This window comes from Micromesistius poutassou, assembly GCF_964030765.1.
Source record: "Micromesistius poutassou genome assembly, chromosome: 21".
NCBI lineage: Eukaryota > Metazoa > Chordata > Actinopteri > Gadiformes > Gadidae > Micromesistius > Micromesistius poutassou.
Genome location: NC_140291.1, coordinates 7,834,610 through 7,854,378, shown reverse-complemented (window position 1 = coordinate 7,854,378; position 19,769 = coordinate 7,834,610). Strand labels below are relative to the sequence as shown.

The 19,769-nt window shown below is 48.7% G+C and overlaps 2 protein-coding genes across 2 annotated transcripts in view; one reads left to right on the top strand and one right to left on the bottom strand.

Annotated features, from left to right (window-relative positions):
* The window catches only part of map3k22 (mitogen-activated protein kinase kinase kinase 22), a 53,311-nt gene extending 44,096 nt beyond the window's left edge, over window positions 1–9,215 (bottom strand). Inside the window, 3 exon segments of the mRNA XM_084485630.1 lie at window positions 1,367–1,411; window positions 2,079–2,156; window positions 8,858–9,215. Of these exon segments, the coding sequence (XP_084341756.1) occupies window positions 1,367–1,411; window positions 2,079–2,097 (64 nt within the window). The 5' untranslated portion in view covers window positions 2,098–2,156; window positions 8,858–9,215.
* A 3,099-nt stretch (window positions 9,216–12,314) lies between these two features.
* Window positions 12,315–19,719, top strand: acaa1 (acetyl-CoA acyltransferase 1). Its single transcript, XM_084485326.1, has 12 exons — window positions 12,315–12,594; window positions 13,226–13,319; window positions 13,417–13,474; window positions 13,583–13,662; window positions 15,476–15,518; window positions 15,592–15,690; window positions 16,115–16,195; window positions 16,378–16,568; window positions 17,430–17,609; window positions 18,273–18,328; window positions 18,560–18,705; window positions 19,232–19,719. Exons 1-12 carry the CDS (start codon window positions 12,418–12,420, stop codon window positions 19,305–19,307), a joined length of 1,281 nt encoding a protein of 426 aa, XP_084341452.1. The 5' UTR covers window positions 12,315–12,417; the 3' UTR covers window positions 19,308–19,719.
* The last annotated feature ends 50 nt before the right edge of the window (window positions 19,720–19,769 follow it).

Here is a 19,769-nt window from a genome sequence, read left to right as displayed (position 1 = left end):
GTGTGTGTGTTCTATGTGTGTGCAGCCCCCAGACAGGACAGGGCTACTCTACACTGAGGTCACCTCGCTGCAACGCTGCCTTTGTCTCCTCCTTGCCTCACTCCTTCTGTGAATGTCAAAACAAAAACACAAAGCCTCTGTCACCAAAGCCTTGCTCCGCGTTGCGTCATGGCTGCCTGGGCCTTTCTCAGGCACGGGCCAATCAGAGGAGGCCGTTTCACTGAAGCCAGAAGACACAAATGAGAGTGAACTAGAAGCAAAAAGTGTTGGGGGAAACGGAGGGCAGTCGTGTTGTGCCCTAAAAGGCAGAAGTACAACACTAGTGCTAGTTCCAGAACCGAGCTGAAACTCTGAACTGGGCGGAGCTACAGGGCGGCCGATGTTTGAGGAAGGCGATGGTTGTCACATTCTTGTCGCAAGCTTGTGAGCACAAACCGCAAGAGCTCAAAGAGCGAGGTTGACAATGTCGATTTCAGGGTTAGAGTGTGTATGTTTGACTGTTAGCGGTGGGAGGCTGGTGCCTTGCTCATGGGCCCCTGTGAATGGGCCCATGAAAGGACACCGGGGGGGGTTTCCTTCTGCTGAGCGACACTTCATGGCTAGGGCATCCGGCCAGCTGGGGCCAAACGGGTCATCGCTGTGGCAACAGAACCCGGGCCCAGAGGAGAGGGCCCTCACACCTGGAAACAGAACCCGGGCCCTCATACCTAGCAACAGAACCCGGGCCCTCACATCTAGCAACCGAACCCAGGGCCCGAGCAGAGGGCCCCCACACATGCACGGCTGAGGCTGCCCCAGGTCCAGGATGAGGCCAAGTCTCTCCAGACCCTTCAGGGGGTCAGCCTAGGTCCTGAGGCCAAGTCTCTCCAGACCCTTCAGGGGGTCAGCCTAGGTCCTGAGGCTGAGTCTCTCCAGACCCTTCAGGGGGTCAGCCTAGGTCCTGAGGCTGAGTCTCTCCAGACCCTTCAGGGGGTCAGCCTAGGTCCTGAGGCAGCCCCAGGTCTCTCCAGACCCCTTGTGTGATATGTTTAGGAGGAGGGGTTTCTAACTGCTACGGTTGTTGTCTTCAGATACAAAGCCGTCCAATTTAGGAAATAGGTTTGATATGTAATCCCCAAAAGTTTGTTTGGGGATTAAAGACTTCACCATAAATAAGAGCCCTGGTTTGAGTGTGATAGAAGCTGTGCTGGGTTTACCTTGAAGGCCTTTCCCTAGAAATCCTCAAGTATCTCTACAAAACCTGGTGGTTACAGCCTTTATGTCATGAGATCGGGGCAATCAAGCTATGTTTACAGTTTACACAGAGAGAGAGAGAGAGAGAGAGAGAGAGAGAGAGAGAGAGAGAGAGAGAGAGAGAGAGACCGACCTTGTGTATTCCTGTGCTGCCCAGGTCCAGTCTGGAGGCCTTCATCTGTAACCAGAATCCAGAGTTAAACCACCGGATACAACAGGAGGGAGCAGGATGAATGATAAAGTGTTTTCGGTTTTTCAAGTAAATAAATTACAACAATAAGGACATGATCAGGATCAGGTATGAACATGCAGGGACACACACACACACACACACACACACACACACACACACACACACACTGTGTGGGTAAACTAGTGTGTGCGTGTGTGTGTTAGTGCTCAAGGCTGAAATGGGTGAATATGAATAGATAAGCTGCTTCGTAATGACCTGAATGTTTTAAATTCAGGAATATCAGCGTTGTCTCTTTTCCACATCTTTATTACACAAAACCCCAACTAGAAACACTAATGTACCAAGAAATAACAGAAATAACTTGCTACAAAACACACCATCTGGTGACTCTAGAACTGTTAACTCTCTCTCTCTCTCTCTCTCTCTCTCTCTCTCTCTCTCTCTCTCTCTCTCTCTCTCTCTCTCTCTCTCTCTCTCTCTCTCTCTCTCTCTCTCTCTCTCTCTCTCTCTCTCTCTCTCTCTCTCTCTCTCTCTCTCTCTCTCTCTCTCTCTCTCGTGTGTGTGTTAGACAGGGTATGCCAAAGAGGTAAAATATTGAAAATATAGATACACAAATGTTTGAGTGAGTAAGTGCGTGTGTCTTGTTACTTACCCATGTTTACTGTCATCATCAGGAAGTGGTTCTGTTGGACCGGAGCAGAGCTCAGCTCCTCCTGGTTAAGTCTTCACCCTGAGACACAGAGAGCACAAAACAATGCCAAACCATTCAAAACCTGCCGCTTATTCCATAATAGGGCTGCAACTAATGACTATTTTAATAGTCGACTAGTCACCGACTATTGAAACGATTAGTCGACTAATCTGATGATTAAATTTTTTTTTCTTAAATTTAGCATGAGGTTGCTTTAATTATGTGGCAAATGATAATAAACACAAGAAAGATGGGTACTTCGTTATTACAAACACTGCTCGGATGAAGCGCTGGGAAGGATTTAAGCATACGGTTTCCACACTGCAGGCACGGTTATCCACCAAGATAATAATTTTATTTGGAAAACAAAATGTATTGGCTTTAATGTTACTTTAATCTTACCGAGGCGAGTCAGACTCTGTTTTGATCAACTGTCCGACGTGCTTTCTCTTTAAATGTTGCATCACCGAGGTGCTGCCGTGATACGCAAGGTCTGCTTTGCAAACCTTGAAAGTAATCTTTTTTATTCGCTGTATCCAGGCTAAAATGCTCCCAAACCTTACTACTTAACTCGGCAGAGACGCTATTGCGCATGTGCGACTCTCGGCAGAGATTGTAATGAAGTGAGATGCATCACTCCGTTGGAAAAACACGTCTGGCGACAATTGTCGACAATGGAATTCATTGTCGACAATTTCTATTATCGATTTTTGTCGACAATGTCGACGAATCGTTGCAGCCCTATTCCATAATGGACGCCAAAAACTGGTCACACAGCTATGTCACGCAGAAACCATCCCAGGAATGTGCTCCTCTGTGAACTACTTAGGGCACAGGTACGACCATGAATGGTTAACCACATACCTGACTTCTAACCTGCCTCTTTGCTGAGCTGCACTCTTAGGAAACATCAGCCAGCTGACTATTGCAGAAGCGCGTGTGTGTCCTTGAGGAAAGAGAACACTAGGTGTGTCTCAGCACACACGCTCCTTAGCGTTCTGTAGCGGTGAACCCTGGATAGAGGGGCTCTTTAATCCCCATAACATCTACCTCCTACCTACCCGATGAACCTGGACTAGTCTGATTCCCCAGCAGTGCTCCGATACCTGCTCTGCATTCCTGGGTGTTTACGGGCTGTTTTGGCGGCTGCTGTATTGCACTGCTGCCCTTTATTACACTTGTTTATTGAAAATATATATTATACTGCTACCTTCTTTATGAACGCCCTATTGCACTTCTGCTGGGACGCTAAAGTGTGTTTCCCCGGCACGTGGACTGAAACAGTGGAGTCTCAGCTAGCGCTGTCTGGCTAACTCTGCATTAGATCTCTGGTTCAGATTCAGACCTCATTCCAGTGGATCCATGTCCATTGGATTGGAGGAGTGGGGGGGGGGGGGAGGACGACAGAGACTAGGAGGGAGGCAGACTGAGCCAAAGGCCGAGCCTCTCACCACAGAAGAAGAGGACCAAGACAAGAGCAGCCGACCGCCGAGCAGACGGCCGCGCACAGTGCTTGGCTCAGAGAGCTGAGTGTGCATACGTACACACACACACACACACACACACACACACACACACACACACACACACACACACACACACACACACACACACACACAGGCACCCCCATTCTCACACACACAACATCACTCTGAAACACACCCTCTCCCTTTCTCTCCCACACACACACACCCCTTCTCTCTCACACGCACACTCTGAAACACACACTCAGACCCACAGACCCGGGCCTGTCTGGCAGCCAGCTCAACAGATTGCCCATCTGTCTAGCCCTCTCCTCGACTGAGCGCAGAGCCAGGCGACCGGGCGCTCACTGATGGCCGGCCCAAAGCACCCCACCGTCCCTGGCTTTGAGGCGGCCCCCCAGGGGAGGGTCTGATAACGACTGAGCTGCTGCTGCTGCTGCTGCTGCTATCTCCTACCTCTGTGGGGATGTTTCCTCACAGAGGAAGGGAGCGCCTATAAGAGGACCACCACCGGGGGGGGGGGGGGGGGGGGGGAAGATGGGAGAGACTCAGGGTGATGCTACATCTGAGCTACACATGCTAACGCTAGCACTTCCAGAATTCACCACAGAACACTGAACTGTTTCATGTTTCCATACGGAAACCCTACAAGCCTCATGAAAACCTTCCGCTTGTTGGTCTGCATGGATGATGGACAACAGGAAACTGAGGCATGCAGGGCAGGAATGTCCGCGGTACGTGGGGAGGGAGAGAGACGGAGGGAGAGGGACGGAGGGAGAGAGACGGAGGGAGAGGGACGGAGGGAGAGGGACGGAGGGAGAGGGATGGGAGGGAGAGAGACGGAGGGAGAGGGATGGGAGGGAGAGAGACGGAGAGAGAGGGACGGGAGGGAGAGGGACGGGAGGGAGAGGGACGGAGGGAGAGGGACAGAGGGAGAGGGACGGAGGGAGAGGGACGGAGGGAGACGAGTGGTGGGAGCTAAGGAGGGAAAATCTGTCCCAAAGTTTTAATTGTGGTGGGAGTGATCGAGAAGGACGCACAGCCATTAGAGTACAAGAGGTGCACACACACACACAAACAGACATACATAAACACACACACACACAAACACACAAAGACACACACTTCCTGCTTTGTTATTACGTCTTTTACTAAGGAAACTGGGTGGAGGGGGGGGGGGGGGGACTTTCAGGGTAATTCCCCTTCTTCTGGGGCCAGGGTGGAGGAGGAGGAGGAGGAGGAGGAAGTGCCCAAGTATGGAGTGTGACCACATGTCTGACATCATCGCTGCAGAGACCCAGAGAGAAATCCTTCGCTTGGCTGCCCTCACTGGAAGAACATTTCACAACAAGGACTTTCCATCCCCTCCCCATCATCATCATCATTATCATCAGGGCAGATCCACTACAGCAGCCCACAAGGCCTTCTGACCAATGAGGGCTCCAAATAGAGACAGACTGGGATATGTCCCGGTAGACATCCCACTGTACTGCAGTGTGCGTTACTCAGGGAAGGAACATGAATTACTGTCCTATGATTTAGTAACTCATATCCACAACAACCACCCGATTGGCCGGTATGATGTACATGACCTCTGACATCACTGGCCCCCAGCTGATGACATATCAACCAGAGAGCCGTCTGAACAGAGGACTCAAGAAGCCCTCTGTGGTTCCCCCGTTGCCCCGCTATCCTTCACGCCACTATCCTACTGCCTAGCGTCGCCGCCCCTGAAAAAGCACTTTTTTAAAGCTGTTTTGGACATCCCGGCTTGCTACAAGGTCCTGTACATATGGAGATTGTTGATGCAGTAGATTAATAATTCCACAATGCAATAAGATGAAAAAAATGACTGTAAACAAAGTGCCTGACAGTACATAAAGTAACTATGAATTAATTTGACTATCATTGTAAGCACAAACAGAGGATCATGGGTATCAGGCCCATATATTTAGTCATAAAACAACTGGTATAACGTTATGGTAGCCAACCAACTATGTTTGTTGATCTGCTGCTTGCAAAACATAATCACCACGGTGCTGCAGCGCGACGCTTCCTATTGGTGCTAGGGGCGGCATTTGACGCTCGTAAACTGTGCACCGTGGCGCTTCGGCGCCGGTGTGTGGCCGGCTTCAGCCTCCCTCCAGCCTAACCTTGGCTCTGCATGCTCATGATAACATTCTGCTGCCAGGTTTAGCTTCCCCTGCACGTTAGCTTAGCACTGCAGGGTTCTTCTCATGATACTGTATTACCCATCAGCCCTCTGGACAGAGTGGAGCAGCTTTCACTGAGGCCCCCTTTGCACATTTGTAGTAAGGGTCTTTTAAGGTAACATTTTAAAAAGCAAAGTAAGGTTTTTGTGTTTTCCTAAAGCATCAGAGTGTTGGTTGTTCATGGGGCTCCTTGTCCTCTCGTCCCGATCTCACGATGTCCTCGGTCAAAGCACAACATGAAGATGCTCTGGGTGACTCTGTCGTTAGGGTCGGTCACCACGGAGACCCAAGGACCAGCAGCATCACTCATCACTCCTGCTGATCGTCCAATAAAGAGACATCCAGAGATCTACCGCCGTCATCCGCCACACATCCAGTTACGCTGACCCCGACAAGTGAGCCCGCCGTTGACTCTGGAGCCTCTGCTCTTGACACACTCCTCCTCCTCCTTCTACTCCTCTTTCCCCTTCTCCTCCTCTCCTCCCCCTCCTCCTGTCTCTCCTCCTCCGTCAGGCATCACAACGCAGGCCATACAGAGAACCCACAGAGAAGAAGGGTTCTGAAGGGGTTTCGGTGGGAGTGAAAGCAAGCGGTCGACAGCAGAGGGCCGACATGGGGAACTAGTGCAGATGTTACTGTGATGGTGTGGATGGGGACGGACCCCTTGGGGAGGTCCCTATGCTTTATGTTGAGGGGCTTCAAAAGGGTCAGCCCAGGGGCCTGGCGTGGTGGAAACGGTCACCAGGAAGAGGCTCATTTATTGGACTGCTCTGATCTGGTGGTTTGTTGGGCTTCAGGCCTGCGTGGCCAGTGTTGTGTTCTGTCTGCGGTCACGCCTCTCCTCACAGAGTCAAAGAAAAGAGACTGGAACGGCCTCTCAGAGAGTTGCTATCTGGAGAGAACACTCCTCACACCCTGCTAAGGCCGGCGCTGCCTAGGAACGTAAACACCACTGCCACAACACACCGCGCTGACTCACCACACCTCTGACCCCCAGGCCTCATGCTTCCAGTGGGCTGGTTCCTCGGCGAGGGGAAAGGGCCGCTTCTGAGATACAGAAGGAAGGGAGCTCGACACAATGTGCACACACAGTGTGAATGGACACACACACTGTGTGAATGGACACGCAAAGAAATGGTCAATAAGGCCGTCGCCGTGGTGAGTCACTCCCAAACATTCCCTCAGCGGCGAGGAGGGCTGGAGGAACACGATTATATTGAGTCTAAATCCAGACACCGCAGGATTATTGGTGAAGCTGGAAGACATGCAGCGACATTAAGACAAATTATATCATGACCACGTTTCCGTGTGGGAAGAGAGAGAGAGAGAGAGAGAGAGAGAGAGAGAGAGAGAGAGAGAGAGAGAGAGAGAGAGAGAGAGAGAGAGAGACCTTGTTGGAATATCGCCTGCATGAGTGGAGCCAACGCAACGTTAAACATATGGGGAGAAACCAAAGCTGGTCTCATACTGCTATCCATTTGTATGGTACACCCGCCACGAGTCGTAAGGTGTAAATCTCCCAGCTTTCTTGCGGCATTTCACGGAGGAACGCCCCCTTTAGGTCTGTCCCACTCGTAGTTCTGAAAGTAGAGCGAGTTCAGTGAGGCTGACCGTACGACTCGACAACAAAAATGGCTACATTGCTACTTTATTCCGGTCACCAATTTATGCATTGCACGGTCTTGCTGTGCGTGCAATACAATGCAAAGTTGTGTTGTTTGTTTTCGAGCTGGTTTGCTAAAGAGGCTAATGTAGCTAACAATAACAATGACTAGCCAATGTGGAACGGGAACGCTATAAGTGCTGCAAGCCAGGAAATTACGTTGTGTTCTCGCTAGAGCAGGTCGGACGTACCGGCGTACCATACAAATGGATAGCAGCATTAGACTGAGGAGGGGTTGTGTGTTGAATGGCTTCAGATGTGGCTGTTGGGACTGGTGCTCTGTTAAGGGAGACTTCTCTGTCAACACACACTTGGGGAAGATATTAACCCAGCAGAGACGTCTCTCTAACACAGAAGAGAGACGTGTGTGTGTGTGTGTGTGTGTGTGTGTGTGTGTGTGTGTGTGTGTGTGTGTGTGTGTGTGTGTGTGTGTGTGTGTGTGTGTATGTATGTGTGTGTGTGTGTGTGTGTGTGTGTGTGTGTCAGACTGGACTGTTCTGCTTTGATTCAGGGACGGGGCTTAGTGTCTTGAAACTTTGACTCCGCCCCCCCTAGTCTCTCCAGCACCCCAAAGGCCCCCCCATGCCCCCTCTCTTTCTGATTGAGAGACACGGCAGTGTCTCCAGGGAACAGGGTTGTGCTGATGGGTCATTCTCCTGTGGTGATGCCGACCTCCTCGTTAAACGCTCTCTCAGAAGCTCGGAGTGTGTCTCTGGTGTGTTTTGAGAAGATAGAGTTGTTGGGCCTAAAGGTAGGCTTAGTAAGACCCTGCAGGACAAACCCTGCAGGACAATAAGTGAAGACGCGCAACAGATGTTCCAACAAAACAAAAATCCCATAGTAATGACCGACAAACAACAAATGCTTTCGCCCAAAGAGAACAATGATTCACAGCCAACAAACCCACTCCAGTTGTGTTCCTGCTGTGATGCACACTGGGGTCACCTCTTCCTCGGGAGGGATTCCCCCACTTCAGAAAAGTTACTCCAAGAAAACTATCTCCCTTTCTAGTAAACAGATACTGGGAGGGACATAATTGTCATGTAAAAACCAATAAAGAAAACAGATGTATAAAAAAAACAGCTCTATGACATATAACATAAGATATTACATTGTAGTAGCCAATAATGCATAATAGAAATGCTATTTTATTAAGGGAATGCTGGTAAACTCTTCCTAGACGATAAACGAGACGTTTGATGGATGCGCTTTAAGGCCCATTTGATCAGCCTCAGTGCAGGCAGCCTTCTGCAACTTAGGGAACATCAACACACCGTCTACTACTTTGGTCCCACTAAAAAATAGCTTATAGTTGCACTGCCTTAACATAATGCTATTCACAATTTCACAAGAATTAAACATCATGAAATACACACTTACCAGGTAATTCCTCTCTTCATTTTCTTTAATAAACGCGAGTTGAGGGATAGTTCGTTTTTCTACTGAGAAAATACCCGCAATTATCGAAAAGAAGCCGTTGATTTTGTTGAATACCCGATAAATGCTAGGGGAAAAAATATTCTCAAAACAGTAGCCTACAATATCCGGAAAATACGCTCAGTTATGGAGCGCATATATTGCAACATAGGCCTACAAATTATTCAGAACTTGCACTCATAACTCATCAGATGATGTACTCCACTCAGTGTGCACATAATCCAGAGGGTCCGGCGTGTTCATCAGTCACTATCGATTCCAGACAACGTGTTTAGAATAAAGTTTTCCTCTCCCGTCCGCGTCCGTCTCGTCTCTACAATCGAGACCTCCGAGGTTTTCCGTGGAGCTTCTGACGTCAGCAGCAACGTGACACTCTCAGGAAGCGGTGACGCCGTCGCTGCGCCCTACAGAACGCTACGTAAAAGGTGGGCTCTGCTGCCCCTTGCTGGGGACATCTGCACTATGCAGAGCGCTGCGTAAAGATCCCGTGGCATGCTACTTTATGAATGCTTTTATATAGGTGTTAGTTGGCCCCTAACCCTAATACAGTATTTGAAGACGTTCAATAAATTCAGCCTTGGTGCACCGGCTGCCGCGGTGGTGTCTCGGGGCAGCGGACAGCGGGGCTCTGGCGGGAGACAATCGCGGGCAACAATCCCTTACTCCTCCATGTCGCGGTTATCTGCGTTATTGTGTTGCGTGTTATGTGACATAACACCAACAGCAGAACCGTTATCCAAGTGTAACATTCAGGAAAGAAAATGTACTTTAAATAAGATATATATTTATAAATAATAAGTTATCAAAAACCAAGAAGTAACAAATTAAGGTGTACCGGGCTAATGCAGGTTAGACTCTTGGAGCTGGTGGAGAATTAATGAAACACAACACAGAATGTTGGTAGCCGGTGTTGTATTCCATAGTTCACGTTAACATAACAAAAAAAACTTCTACTCAAGGAAAAGTCCACAATTAAATAAAAGAAAATAGGCCTTCAATTAACCCATTCTTAAGGGCGTTCACAATTCTTAAGGGCACCTTTTACCCTCCATACAAAAAATAAACATTCCCAATTATATTCGTAAATCAATCAACCAAACATATCTGTGCACCCAACACATGTACTGCAGTTATCTGATTTGTTGTGTGTGCAGAATGTTTGAAGAAGTCAAATGTTTGCTTAGGTAGGGGAAGTCCTACCACGCTTGAGGCCTGCCTTTTAAGGGAATTGTTTTGAGAGTCTTTTCAAGTTGCTCCTTTAGCTCACCATCTTCTCTGCTCCGGCAATAAGAGAATCACAAGTCTGCTCAACTTGGGAGCAGTAGTTTAATCAAATGTTCCATTGTGGGGGTCTCAACAGTGTTCAGTACTGAAACATTCCTCCTCAGCAGCAGCACATCAGCTCGTCGGAGACTTGAAGTCTCAGCAAATGTAAGTTGGCTTTGTGTCCAGGGTTGAAAGTTTCTCTTTCCAAAGTTCTCCTTGGCTGTTTTTTTAAATGACTGTGTCCTGCTGCCTTTTGACTGACTCCTTGATTAGGTGATTTAGTTCACCTGGGGAAAGGGGGTAGATGCCTGTTGGCTGCTGACTGCATCCAATTGGCTCAGGGGATTTGATTGACAGATGCTGTCGTCCAATTTCAGCAGTGTTACACAAGTAATGCCTCGTGCACATTAAGGCCGTTTCTCAATTCGCGTTCTCGTGCGTTCTCGTGTACTTGCGTTCTCGATAAACGTCATCAGTGGTAGCCCAAGCACTGTTCCAATTCCAAGTACGCGAGAACGCGAGTACTGTCGTAAAACCCGGAAGTGTTCTCGATGCGTTCTCGATAAGGCCGTTCTACCGAGGATGCATCAGAGGTGACTCGTGTGGACTTGGGACCGTTAAATATCCCAGAATGCATCATCGAGTCCGCTGCTGTTCCAATTGCAGGTGCGTACTCGCGTTCTCGGAAGAACGAGAACGTAGTCCGCGTACTTGGTATTGAGAAACGGCTTAACTCTGTCCATTGACGGAGCTCATTTGCCGTAGCGTTTCTCAATACCAAGTACGCGGACTACGTACTCGCAGACTTGAAAGTACGTACTTGGCAAGTCCGGACTTTCAAGTACAGACTTACGAGAACGCGAGTACGCACCTGCAATTGGAACAGCAGCGGATTCGATCATGCATCCTGGGATATTTAACGGTCCCAAGTCCACACGAGTCACCTCCGATGCATCCTCGGTAGAACGGCCTCATCGAGAACGCATCGAGAACACTTCCGGGTTTTACGACAGTACTCGCGTACTCGCGTACTTGGAATTGGAACAGTGCTTGGGCTACCACTGATGACGTTTACCGAGAACGCAAGTACACGAGTACACACGAGAACGCAAATTGAGAAACGGCTATTGACTTTGCATGGGGCGCTCTCGAAATGCATTGTGGGTCCGTCCGTCCAGTCGGCTCCGTGGCCTGCGTCAATTGTTGAGAAATGTTACTTTTCGTGCAGCGACAGATCCGTCAGCCAATCAGATTGCGGCTATGTAAATACACTACTGGGACGCTACTTGGACTCTGTTCAATGAAATTGTCTTTGTGATACAACCCCCCCATGAATATGTCAAAAAGCCGGCCGGCAGCGGGGGATTTAAGAATGGAGGAGAATAAAAAAAATATATCATTGCTGTGGGCAATTGCCCAATTCTGTTTGACGACAACACTCTCCTTGCGGACAGAGGTAGTGTGCACGAGGTGTAACAAAGAAGTGTACAACACTTGCGTTACAGTGTGTGTATTCACACACACATGGCTGTGGCGCTCGCACGGTCGTAGCTCATTGTCTCATTGGCAGGCCAAATTCTCTGGGAGAGCAAAGCAGAGAAAGGGGAGGTAACCTGGCCCCTTATGACGACATATGGGGCCGGAGCAAGATACCTAGTGCTCGTTTTACACATAACGGCATTTCTAGCCACTGGGGGACCATAGGCAGGCAATGGGAAGTCATATTAATGTTATAAATGTCATAAAGTGACATTTTCATGCCATGGGACCTTTAAAGGTGGGCTCCGCTGCCGCCTGCTGGGGAGAGCGCTGCGTAAAGGTGGGGTCTGCTGCCCCCTGCTGGGTACATCTGCACCATGCAGAGCGCTTTGTAAAGGTGGGGTCTACTACTCCCTGCTGGGGACATCTGCTATTACAGGATATTTTCTCTTCAGCCGACAATAAAACACAGAGAGAAGTTTCATATCCATTGCACTCAATCTATGCTTATTCTGATATTCTTTTCAAGATGATAAGGGTACAGTTATGAATAACAATTAATAATATTTAATATATAAAAAACCGCCATGATTCCCACTCTAGAACTTTGTCCCTCGGTACTTGCCTTAACTACTTGCCCTGTTTGTGTTCATTTCACAACAAGGAACAGTACAGAAACGACACATAACGTCGCACTTTGCATCAGTGCTTCTTTCTGCTTTCTGCCTTCCTGCGTATTTGTGTATTTGCCCGACACCATGCACAGAGTTAAAGTCATATCTGGCCATCTTTCACCTTACACTCCTGAAGGTTGGAACAGAAATGTGAATATCAACCACTGTGGTGCCAGAGCTGCAGTCTCCGGACCGGAGGACGTGGTGGTAGTACATGGACGCAGGACGGCCATAGGGAAGGCGAAACGGGGTTTATTCAAGGTTTGGTCCTTTAAGCCTTTTTTTAAACAGCGTCTTCTGCGCAAACTTTCCCCTAAGGCCCTTTGAAATTGTTATACAACTGTTGCACAACTCGCATGATAATCCAATCGGTTTGTCTGTTATTATGTTTATGTGTTAAAAACTACAAACCAGATGCCTCGTATTGCGTTTTGTGCATGTAGTCGGTGTACCACTATGTTAAGTACCATGGCATAGGTTGAGATGCGTTCCCCTCACGACACTATGATTTAGTTTGAGGTGCGTTCCCCTCAGGACACTGATATAGTTTGAGGTGCATTCCACTCAGGATACGATGATATAGTTTGAGGTGCGTTTCCCTCAGGACACTATGATATAGTTTGAGGTGCGTTCCCCTCAGGACACTATGATATAGTTAGAGGTGCGTTTCCCTCAGGATACGATGATATAGTTTGAGGGGCGTTCCACTCAGGACACTATGATATAGTTTGAGGGGCGTTCCACTCAGGACACTATGATATAGTTTGAGGTGCGTTCCACTCAGGACACTATGATATAGTTCGAGGTGCGTTTCCCTCAGGACACTGATATAGTTCAAGGTGCGTTTCCCTCAGGATACTATGATATAGTTTGAGATTCCCCTCTACCTCAGGACACCACACCTGATGAACTCCTCAGCGCAGCAATGAAGGCCGTGATGACGGACGTGGGGCTGTCCCCTGAACGACTCGGGGACGTCTGCGTAGGTAAATTAAGTTTTCATATATCTTTGAATCATAAGGAGGCATAGCACACAATGTCTTCTAACGCTCACCAATATCCCTGTGTGTCTTACCCTGGCAGGCAATGTTCTCCAGCCCGGAGCAGGGGCTATGATGGCCAGAATCGCACACTTTCTCAGGTGACATGACTAGAGTTATAATGGTGAACCCCAAAGAGTACAAGCAGCCTGTACTGCTCCAGGGTTCACTGAGTTCAACTGATCATTGTTTTGGTGTATCTGCTGCAGTGAGTTTCCAGAGACGGTGCCTGTGTACACCGTCAACAGACAGTGTTCTTCTGGCCTACAAGCCCTGTTCAACATAGCAGGTTATCCATCTAATCTAATAGCTGCTTATTGTTACTTAAGTCATCACTTTTATTTATAACATACATTTAAATACAACAGGAGTTGACCCAAAGCGCTTAACATGGCAAAATAAAGTAAACAAAATAAAAGTAGTAAGAATTTAAACAGAGATTAAAAAAATAGCAGCAATGGGGAAAGGAGGGGGGTGTTAAGGGTTGTTAAAGGCAAGAGAGAAAAGGTAGGTTTTTAAAAAGACTTGAAAATGCCAAGGGTGGTAGAGGACTTAAAGGTCCCATGGCATGAAATTTTCACTTTATGAGGTTTTCTAACATCAATATGAGTTCCCCTAGCCTGCCTATGGTCCCCCAGTAGCTAAAAATTGCGTTAGGTGTAAAACGAGCAGTAGGTATCTTGCTCCGCCTTTGAAAAAATTATGGCTCAAACGCGCCGATTTGAGATCTGGCCCCGTATGCCGTCATATGGGGCCAGGTTACCTCCCCTTTATCTGCTTGGCCCGCCCAGAGAATTTGGCCCGCCAATGAGACACGACTGTGCGAGCGCCACGTGTGTGTGTGTGTGTGTACACACTGTAATCCAAAGCGCTTTACGGTGTTGACTGACATTCACACATTCATGCACACATTCACCCACGCAGGGCGACAGCAGCAATTAGGGTGAGGTGTCTTGCTCAGGGACACCACGACACTCAGCTAGGAGGAGCCGGGGATCGAACCAGCAACCTTGCGGTTACCAGCCAACCCGCTCTACCTCCTGAGCTAATGCCCCCCCCATTTGGATAACTGTTCTGCTGTTAGTGTTATGCCGCATAACACGCAACACAATAACGCAAGCTTGCATAAAGCTCCCATTTGGTGAAAAGACTAGACTGCGTCGGGTTCTCTGAGGTCTCTGGTATTTCCACAACGAGATTCGTAGTGGGGGTTATCCCAGCCATGGTTGAGAAGGAATTTGGAACCGCGACATGGAGGAGAAAGGGATTGTTGCCCAGGATTGTCCGCCGGAGCCCAACAGTCGTGGGCATCAATCCCTTTCTCCTCCATTTCGCGGTTCACTCTGTACTTAATAGTGACGTGGAAGTGGAAGAACCAGAGGCGTCTGCGAACCCAATGCAGTCGTTTGAGATTCATAATATCTTCTGTGGGTGCAAACAGCTTTTGAAAGATTTATTTTTGCATTTTATTATAGAGAGAGACAGAGAGGAAAGTGTGGAAGACAGAGGGGAGGACATGCAGTAAATGACCCAGGCCGTAGTCGATCCTGGGTCTCTGCGAGTGAGACTGTGCCTATATGGTATGCGCCTTAGCCCAGTGCACCTCCGGGGCGCCCAAGCGCGAACAGCTTTTGACCATGATAATATATATTATATTATATAGATATCTAAATATAATATGATATTATTTAGATATAGAGCTCCAGGACTCCCGCTGGAGCACCCGGAGTGTTCAGTGTTCCACTGTAAACACTAGCGCATGATACCGTGGCCGCAAGCTGCTCAGGGCCACACCCCCACCCTCCACCTCTAAAAACGGCACGTTTGTGGAGAGCTCATTGTGGGACTGGCTCGTAGTGGCTGTAATTCTGAACCAAGGCAGAATTTCTTGAACGTCTTCAAATACTGTATTAGGGGCCCACTAACACCTATATAGAAGCATCCATAAAGTAGCATGCCATGGGATCTTTAATATGGGGTAGAAGAATGTGGGGAAAGCATTTCTGCAATATAGGGGGGAGGGGGGGGGGGGCTAAACCATTTAGAGCTTTAAATACTGATGTATACGACATGATAAACAATACCTTTTATTCTGTCTCCAGGAGCAATTAAGAGTGGCTCCATCGACCTGGGCCTTGCGTGCGGGTAAGGAGATGGGACCCCTCCAGCCTTTAGGCCAGGTGTTGCTGTAGACTCCTAACCTTGTGTTGTCCTGTAGCGTGGAGAGCATGTCCCTCCAGGACATGGGGAACCCTGGGGACCTGAGCCCCAGGCTGGTGGACTTTGAGAAGGCCAGGGCCTGCGTGGTTCCCATGGGGTGAGGGTAATGTTTAATGTAATAACAATCAATGTGTCCAGAACCACTGGTATGAAATGTATTATTAAGGACCACCTGAACATACACCCTCGTCTTTGATTGGCTGTTGCATGTATTTGGGTATTTTTTAATCATCGTTTTAGTTCTCAATCATGAAATGTGTATAATAGTAAAGTATAATTTATAAAGATGGCTAAAACGATAGTGAACCAAACCACACATAAGACTGGGCCATCCCTCCCAGTCATGTTTGTGTTTTTGTTCAGCAAACAGACACACCAAAGCATTAGCATATGGAGTACGGTACGGATCTGAGATCAGCTCCACCTCTCAGTCCTTAAGACATGGGCTTTCTAAACGGTTTGGAAACACAAACTGTGTGTGTGTGTGTGTGTGTGTGTGTGTGTGTGTGTGTTCGTTGCAGCATCACCTCAGAGAATGTGGCAGAGAGGTTTGGGATCTCCAGGGAGAAGCAGGATGCCTTCGCAGTGAGCTCACATCAGAAGTAACAAATCAGACAGCCTTCTCCACCTGTTACTACACCTGCTGCTACACCTGCTACACCTGCAACTACACCTGCCACACCTGCTACTACACCTACTGCTACACCTGCTGCTACACCTGCTGCTCCACCTGCCCCCCCTGTAGTCTCCAGGTCTTCTGACCTCCTCCCTCCTCCGCCCTCAGGGCCGACCGGGCCCAGCGGAGCGGCCGGTTCGAGGAGGAGGTCGTCCCGGTGATCACCAGGGTGACGGATGCCGAGGGGGCGGAGCACATGGTGACGGTGCTGAAGGACGAGGGCGTGCGGCCCTCCACCACGCTGGAGGGGCTTGGGAAGCTCCGGGCCGCCTTCAGGCCGGACGGCAGCACTACCGCCGGTATGCCTGGCTCTGCCCGGCTCCGCCCTCTGCTCCACCCTCGTCGCTCCGCCATCTGCCATGCACTCCTGGCTCCACCCTCTGCTCTACCCCTCCTGGCTTCACCCTCCTGGCTCTACCCTCTGCTCCACCCTCTGCTCCACCCTCCTGTCTCGACCCTCTCCTCCACCCTCCTGGCTCTACCCTCTGCTCCACCCCTCCTGGCTCTACCCTCTCCTCCACCCCTCCTGGCTCTACCCTCTGCTCCACCCTCCTGGCTCTACCTTCTGCTCCACCCTCCTGGCTCTACCCTCTGCTCCACCCCTCCTGGCTCTACCCTCTCCTCCACCCTCCTGGCTCTACCCTCTGCTCCACCCTCCTGGCTCTACCCTCTGCTCCACCCTCCTGGCTCTACCCTCTGCTCCACCCTCCTGGCTCTACCCTCTGCTCCACACTCCTGGCTCCACCCTCTGCTCCACACTCAGTTTCATGATGGCTTCAGCACTCACTGTCTCCTAGTACTGCAGCGTCTTTCTTTATGCTTCTTTAATAACTCATGACAGTTTAACACTCATTAATACATTCTTTTACTTGTTCTTTTACCCCATGTGATGGACTTTCTTAAACACTGTTATTCTTAATAATTCCGATTTATGAAGAATGATTTGGTAACACTTTACATGAGGATCATTAATGGATCATTAATTAGTTAGGACCGTAGTAGACCGTAGTTATCATGATCAGTTAATAATGATTAGAGCATTAATTAACTAGTTAAGCTTATCACCTCAATTACCTCGGGTCATTCATGGTAGAGGTTGGTTATAGGTTATTATAATCCTTATTGTTGAGTAGTATCATCATCCCCCCCTCCTCCTCCAGGTAACTCCAGCCAGGTGAGTGACGGGGCGGCCGCCTTGCTGCTGGGCCGCCGGTCCGTCGTGGAGGCCCTGGGTCTGCCCGTCCTGGGTGTCCTGAGGGCCAGCGCCGTGGTGGGGGTCCCCCCCGACATGATGGGCATCGGCCCCGCCTACGCCATCCCTGCAGCGCTGGAGCAGGCTGGTCTGTCTGTCTGTCTGTCTGTCTGTCTGTCTGTCTGTGTGTGTGTGTGTGTCCTGATTGTGTCCTATTTTGATCAGACTGCTGACTGCTCTACTTTTAATGACTGATGGTGGAAGGGTTCAGAGTCCACTGTAGCCATGCCCTTCTTACAGGAGGGTTCAGAGTCCACTGTAGCCATGCCCTTCTTACAGGAGGGTTCAGAGTCCACTGTAGCCATGCCCTTGATTACAGGAGGGTGAAGGGTTCACTGTAGCCATTTACTTCTTACAGGAGGGTGGGGAGAGTCTGTTCAGGGACATGAGGAGGAAAGAAGCTGGTCTCTACTAGCCTGTTGGGGTTTATAAAGTCCTTTAGATGATCTTACCACGTTGGCTACTTCAGTGTGGTAGCATCAGTTGAGCGAGGCGTTGCACCATGTCCATCCTCATCGAGTTATGGGTTGTGCAGACGTCCCCTGTGTGCTAGTAGAGTCCCACACCACAAAAGGTTTCATTCCCAGAGCCAGTTCACAATCTAAATTATGGAATACCCTCACAGTACCCACAATACCCTCACATAAAATTGCCCATGCAATTTTAAAATGAAAATGATTCTGTCTTTGGGAATTATCTTTGTAAAAAACACTAAAGGAATGAACTAACATGATGTTTTTTTCCTCCATAGGACTGAGTGTTGCTGATATTGATGTCTTTGAAATAAATGAAGCTTTTGCAAGCCAGGTAAAATATACCACAATACTTTTTGATTATCTTTTTAGGCTCTGTAGCAGAGCTCAATTTATTGCATTGTTTATTGTATCCAATTAGGTATTATTGATCATAGACATACACACTATGGACATGACATAATATACATAATCTATTTCATTATAGACAGGCTGAACCCTAGGTTCTAAACGTGTTGTATTATATTTTTATTATATTATATTTCATCCGGTATGTGTTTGGTAGGCGGTGTACTGTGTAGAGAAGCTGGGCCTCCCGCTGGACCGGGTGAACCCTAACGGAGGGGCCATCGCCCTGGGCCACCCACTGGGCTGCACCGGCGCCCGCATGACCGTCACCCTGCTGCACGAGCTGCGGCGCAGGGGGAGGAGGTGAGGCTGCTCTCAAGTACCTCCACACGCCTCGTCCACCTTGGGTCGCCAAAGCACTTGTAGTCCACAAGAAAGCCCTAGTCTACAGTATCACCTGTCTTACTCCAGAGGCTCTACATATCATTTGGGTTTATGGTAAACCAAACCGTTTTTTAAAAGCCGACTCACAATCGATTTCTGGAAACCATGACCAAAGTCCCAGTGCCAGTAATATCCCAGCAGTCCTACCGTGTTAAACCTGAAGTTCTAGAGGGAGACGGCACAGAGCCTCTGTCTGGTCTCTGTCTGATCTCCATGTCTGTCCATAGGGGGTACGGTGTGGTCTCTGTCTGATCCCTGTGTCTGTTCACAGGGGGTACGGTGTGGTCTCTGTCTGATCCCTGTGTCTGTTCACAGGGGGTACGGTGTGGTCTCTGTCTGATCCCTGTGTCTGTTCACAGGGGGTACGGTGTGGTCTCTGTCTGATCTGTCTCTTTCCACAGGGGGTACAGTGTGGTCTCTGTCTGATCCCTGTGTCTGTCCACAGGGGGTACGGTGTGGTCTCCATGTGCATTGGGACCGGGATGGGAGCTGCAGCAGTCTTTGAGTATCCTGGGCCTTAGAGGAAGTCCTGAGAAAAGTCAACCAGGAACTCTCCACCTAACTGGTCATACTGAGTCTAAAGAGCGATGATTTAATGGTTGAATGTGAACGCCTCACAAACTGCACTTTGGTCAACCAGAAGAACTCTAATCTTCGAAATGATTGATTTAATCTAAAAAAAAGTGCCTCCATTTTCTTTACAAGACACACCAGTCTTTCCAGATAGTTCACTGTACATGATGTATTAACCTTAATTAGTTAAGGTGTTGGAAACTAATGTTTAATCCAGCTCAATGAGAAATGTGTAATTAATATGAATAGTGATGACGGGACCAAGCACAGGTGTTGTTAATAATGGGGTATGTTAATAATGATCACTGATATATTTGTTGTTAGTGTTCAGAAAATAAACATTAAATAATAATAAAGAGTCACAGATTAATTGTTGAACTTTTTATAACAACTTTATCCATACGGCTCTA